General features: G+C 37.8%; 1 protein-coding gene across 1 annotated transcript; it reads left to right on the forward strand.

Moving 5' to 3' along the window:
- Positions 1-5,664: 5,664 nt before the first annotated feature.
- On the forward strand, positions 5,665-6,285 carry LOC121026458 (olfactory receptor 7G1-like; the record flags this gene model as incomplete). Its single annotated transcript, XM_040469308.1, has 1 exon — positions 5,665-6,285. A coding segment is annotated over exon 1 (603 nt), but the record flags the coding sequence as incomplete, so codon positions are not given.
- Positions 6,286-6,293: the final 8 nt, after the last annotated feature.

A 6,293-nucleotide genomic window follows, 5' to 3' on the forward strand; every position in this document is an offset into this window, starting at 1 on the left:
CATACTATCTCTTTATCAGATATGTCCTTTGTAAATATCTTCCCCCATTCCATAGGTTCCCTTTTAGTTTAATTGATTGTTTCCTCCACTGTGCAGAAGCTTTTTATTTTGACAAAGTCCCAATAGTTTATTTTTGCTTCTGTTTCCCTTGTCCAAGGAGACATATCTAGAAAGAAGTTGCTACAGCCAGTGTCAAAGAGGTTGCTGCCTGTGTTTTCCTCTAGAATTTTTATGGTTTCAGGTCTCATATTCAGGTCTTTAATAATTTTGAATTTATTTTTGTTTATGGTATAAGGAAGTGGTCTAGTTTCATTTTTTTGCACGTTGCCATCCAGTTTTCCCAACACCATTTGTTTTTTCCATTGGATATTCTTTCCTGCTTTGTGAAAGATTAATTCACCATATTGTTGTGGATTCATTTCTGGGTTTTCTATTCTTTTCCATTGATCTTTGTATCTGTTTTTGTGCTAGTACTGTACTGTTTTGATTACTACAGCTTTGCAATGTAACTTGAAGTTTGGAAATGTGATGCCACTGGTGTTGCTTTTCTTTCTTGTTTTTCATTTTACAATCAAAAAGAATGAAATCTTGCCATTTGCAACTACATGGATGGTACTGGAGGATATTATGGTAAGCGAAATTAGTCAGAGAAAGACAAAAATCATATGACTTCACTCATATGAGGACTTTAAGAGACAAAACAGGTGAACATAAGGGAAGGGAAACAAAAATAATATAAAAATGGAGGGGGACAAAATAGAAGAGACTCATAAATATGGAGAACAAACTGAGGGTTACTGGAGGGGTTGTGGGAGGGGGGATGGGCTAAATGGGTAAGGGGCACTAAGGAATCTACTCCTGAAATCATTGTTTCACTCTATGCTAACTAATTTGGATGTAAATTTTAAAAAATAAAAAATAAAATAAAAAAAATTTTAATTAAATCCAAGTTAGTTAAAATATAGTGTCATATTGGTTTCAGGAGTAGAGTTTAGTGATTCATCACTCACATATAACATTCAGTGCTCATCCCACAAGTGCCCTCCTTAATGCCAATTACCCATCTAATCCATTGCCCTACCCACCACTCCTACAATAATAGTTTGTTCGCTGTATTTAAGAGTCTCTTATGATTTGCCTCCCTCTCTGTTTTTAACTTATTTTCAGAATTCCTTTGGCTATATGGGATCTTTTATGGCTCCATACAAATTTTAGGATTGTTTGTTCTACTTCTGTGAAAAAATGCTGTTGATATATTGATAAGGATTGCATTAAATGAATAGATTGCTTTGGGTAGTATAGACATTTTAACAATATTTGTTCTAATCCATGAGCATGGAATGTCTTTCCATTTCTTTGTGTCTTCAATTTCTTTCATCAGTATATTGTAGTTATAAAAGTCTAGGTCTTTCACCATTTTGGCTAGGTTTATTCCTAGGTATCTTGTTTTTAGTGCAAAACAAAATTGTAAATAGGATCCTTATTTTGTTTTTATGCTGCTTCATTATTGCTTCATATAAATGCAACTGATTTCTGTACATTGTTTTTGTGTGCTTTACTGAATTTGTTTATAAGTTCTAGCACTTTTTTGTTGGAGTCTTTTGGGTTTTCTATTTAGAGTATCGTGTCATCTGCAGATAGTGAAAGTTATTTCCTCCTTGCTGACTTGGATACCTTTTATTTCTTTTTGTTTCTGATTGCTGTGGTTAGGACTTCCATCACACACAAAAATAAACTCAAACTGGATTGAAGAACTAAATGTGAGACCTAAACCCATAAAAGTCCTGGAGGAAAACACAAGCAGTAACGTCTTTGACAATGGCTGTAGCAACTTCTTTCTAGGTATGTCTCCTGAGGCATGGGAGACAAAAGCACAAACAAACTATTGAGACTTCATCAAAATAAAAAAGGTTCTTCATAGCAGAGAAAACAACGGAACTAAAAGGCATCCTATGGAATGGGAGAAGAGATTTGCAAATGACACATCTGATAAAAGGTTAGTATCCAAAATACATAAAGAACTTATAAAACTCAACACCCAAGAACTAAATAATCCAAACAAAAATGAGCGGAAGACATGAATAGACATTTTTCCAAAGAAGACATCCAGATGGCCAATAGACACATGAAAAGATGCTCAATATCACTGACCTTCAGGGAAATACAAGTCAAAACAACAATGAGATGTCACCTCACACCTGTCACAATAGCTAAAATCAGCAGCACAAGAAACAGGTGTTGGTGAGGATGTGGCGAAAGAGGAACCCTCTTGCACTGTTGGTGGGAATGCAAACTTTTGCAGCTACTGTGGAGAACAGTGTGGAGGTTCTCAAAAGTTAAAAATAGAACTACCATATAATTCAGCAATTGTACTACTAACAAAAAATACTAAACCAAAGGGATTCATGCACCCCAATGTTTATAGCAGCATTATCTACAATAGCCAAATTATGGAAACAGCCCAAGCGTGCATTGATTGATGAGTGGATAAAGAATACAATGAAATATTACTCAGTCATAAAAAGGAATGAAGCATTGCCATTTGCAACAATAGGGATGGAGCTAGAGAACATTATACTAAGGGAAATAAGTCAGTCAGAGAAAAATACCATATAATTTCACTCATGTGGTTTAAGAAATAAAACAAATGATGGGGCACCTGGGTGGCTCAGTCGGTTGAGTGTCTGACTTCAGCTCAGGTCATGATCTCACAGTCTGTGAGTTCGAGCCCCACATCAGGCTCTGTGCTGTCAGTTCGGAGTCTGGAGCCTGCTTCGGGTTCTGTGTCTCCCTCTCTCTCTGACCCTCCCCCCACTTGTGCTCTGTCTCTCTCTGTCTCAAAAATAAAAACATTAAAAAAAAAAAATAAAACAAATGAGCAAAGGGAAAAAGGAGAGAGGCCAAACGAAAAACAAACTCATTTATTCTGTTTTACTTTTCTTCTTTTAAAAATTTAAATCCCAGTTAGTTAACATATAGTGTAATAATGATTTCAGGAATAGAATTTAATGATTCGTCACTTACATATAACACCCAGTGCTCATCCCAGCAAGTGCCCTCCTTAATGCCCATTGCCCATTTACAAAGAACAAACCTTCAATTTGTTCTCTGAATTTTAGAGTCTTTTATGGTTTGTCTCCCTGTTTTTATCTTATTTTTGCTTCCCTTCCCCTTTGTTCATCTGTTTTGAAGAAACAGACTCTTAACTATAGAGAGGAAACTGGTAGTTACCTGAGAGGTGGTGGGTGGGTGGGGCTGGGTTAAACAGGTGATGAGGACCATGATGAGCACCAGGTGATACATGGAATTATTGAATCACTGTATTGTGAATCTGAATCTAATATAGTACTATATGTTAACTAACTGAAATTTAAATAAAAACTAAAAAAAAATGGGAAAAAAAGAGTCTCTTCAACAAATGGTCTTGGGAAAACTGGGCAGCCACATGCAAAAGAATGAAACTGGACCACTTTGTACACCATACACAACTTTCATGATTTTTAAGTATGCAATTTAATGGCAAAATTACATTCACAATATTGGGCAACCATTGCGTCTATTTTCACAGCTTTTCAGAATCAAACAGAAAATCTGTAGCCATTTAGCAATAACTCATTCTAATGTCACACAACCAGCCCCTGACAACCTCTAGTCTACTTTCTGTCTCTTATGATTTCTCCTACTCTAGATATTTCATATAAGACACATCATAAAATACATGTACTTTTGCATCTGGCTTATTTCACTTAGCATGATGTGTTCAAGGTTTGTCCATGTTTTAGTATGTTTCAGAACTGCATTCCTTTTTTTGTTGCTATATTTGTTTTATTTTTATTTTTTTTAAATTTATATTAAAGTTAGTTAACATACTTGGGGAGTAGATAAAGAAGATGTGGTATATATACACAATGGAATACTACTCAATGATGAAAAAGAATGAAATCTTGCCATTTGAAACAACATGGTTGGAACTAGAGGGTACTACGCTAAGTGAAATAAGTCCGTCAGAGAAAGACCTATATCATATGATTTCACTCATATATGGAGTTTGAGAAACACAACAGATAAACATACGAGAAGGGAAGGAAAAATAAGATAAAAACACAGAGGGAGGAAAACCGTAAGAGACTCTTAAATACGGAGAACAAACTGGGGGTTTCTGGAGAAGAGTTGGGTGGGGGGATGGGTTAAGTGGGTGATGGGCAGTAAGGAGGGCACTTGTTGGGATGGGCACTGGGTGTCTTATGTACGAGATGAATCACTGGGTTCTCCTCCTGAATCCATCGTAACACTGTATGTTAAATAACTTGAATTTAAATCTAAAAATCTTATTTAAATATATACATATAATATAGCATAAAATATATAATATTTAAGATATATTAAAATATATATAATAGATATATGAACTTGCACACTGTATTCTTACATCCCAAATAGGTACCGAAATTCTTGATGGCATTGATTAGAGAGCAATGTCTTTGTCCACAACTAAGACAAGAAGACTCTTATCCAATTAGAGAAGGATGGTGTGTCATTTACCAAGCATTTGAAATGGAGATGAGCAGACATAGGTGAGGAAAATTACATGGTGTGCACCTGGACACACAGGGTCAGGGAAGTCCTTCTTTCCAGAGTTTTTTGGTCTTGAAGGATTTGCACTGCCCTGGGATCTCAGTGACAATAAAATTGTTTGACTAATGAGGAGCTTTGGAAGTTGAATCTCTAGGGATACAGAGACTGCACTGTGCATGTGACCACTTATCTCAGCAATCCTTCCTGTGAAAAGTAGTGGCATATCTGAACCTCCTCCCACAGATGATGCATCTTGCTCAGGAGCTTAGGTCTCATTCAGTCCCTCTGCCCTTTCTGAGTACAAATCTCCCAGATGGTGCATTCGAGGGTAATGCCAATCATTATTACACTGTGATACCAGCCAGGTAACCTACATCAATGTTTGGAAATGAAAGCAGATGTTTTACTACAGGTTCATCCAAGGGAAGCCATGAAGAGAGTACATGTATTAGATGATTAGAACCAACTTATCCAAGGTCCTTCTGCCTATGATATTCTTCATATGTTTCCTTGTACTTTGCACCAATACTCAGGTGTCTCCATCAATTAATGTTGTATCCACTCTCTAGTATGGCCAGGACCATTTCTTCCTAAGTAGAAATCTGCTTTTTAAAAACAAAACAAAACAAAACAAAACAGGATGACTGTTAAACAAGTCTGTGGCATTTACTTACAATTTTGTGGCAGTGAGAGGACAGGAAATTTGGTAAAGTTTACCTAATCTTCCTATTCCTGGTTCTCGACATAATTGTATATTATCTGAGTTGCCTGCCTCCGAGGTCTCTGGGGATCCAGACAGAATCTTCAGCTGCCTCCCCAGTCTGTTTCTCTTAATAAAATTACCAAATGCTTCAAATAATCAAAATGGTATATTTAGTGCAATATTTGAATTGGCCTCCTCTTAATCCTTGTGGGAATTAACAATGGATGACACTCTGGTGTATCAGCTTCAGGCATACAGACGGCACCTTCTTCTTAATCCTCTCTGTTAGTCTCTGTCCCATCCTAAGACAGTGTCTGTCACTGGTGATGCTCCTCCTGCTGGTCTAGAAAACACACATGTGATTGTGTTGTCACTCCACCTTCTCCATCAGATTCATCGACAACATGGGACCCAGCAACAAAACAGCAGTTTCCGAATTCCTTCTTATGCAAGTGACAGAGGATCCAGAACTGAAGCCCTTTCTCTTTATTCTGTTTCTGTCCATATACCTGGTCACCATCCTAGGAAACCTGCTCATCGTCCTGGCCGTCAGCTCGGACTCCCACCTCCACACCCCCATGTACTTCTTCCTCTCCAACCTGTCCTTTACTGACATCTGTTTAAGCACAACCACGATCCCAAAGATGCTGGTGAACATCCAGGCACAGAGTCAGAGCATCACTTATGCAGGCTGCCTCACCCAGATCTACTTTGTTCTAGTTTTTGCAAGTTTAGAAAGTAGTCTCCTTGCAGTAATGGCCTATGACCGCTATGTGGCCGTTTGTCATCCACTAAGGTACACAGTCATCATGAAGCCCTGCCTCTGTAGTCTGCTGATTCTACTCCCCCTGTTCATTATCATCGTGGATGCCCTGGTGCACAGTCTGATGGTGTTGCAGCTGACCTTCTGCACAGACGTCGAAATCCCTCTCTTCTTCTGTGAGGTTGTTCAGGTGATCAAGCTCGCCTGTTCTGACACCCTCGTCAATAACATCCTGATATATTTTGCAACTAG

This window comes from Herpailurus yagouaroundi, unplaced genomic scaffold (genome assembly GCF_014898765.1).
Source record: "Herpailurus yagouaroundi ecotype Mexico unplaced genomic scaffold, PumYag 107457, whole genome shotgun sequence".
Taxonomy (NCBI): domain Eukaryota; kingdom Metazoa; phylum Chordata; class Mammalia; order Carnivora; family Felidae; genus Herpailurus; species Herpailurus yagouaroundi.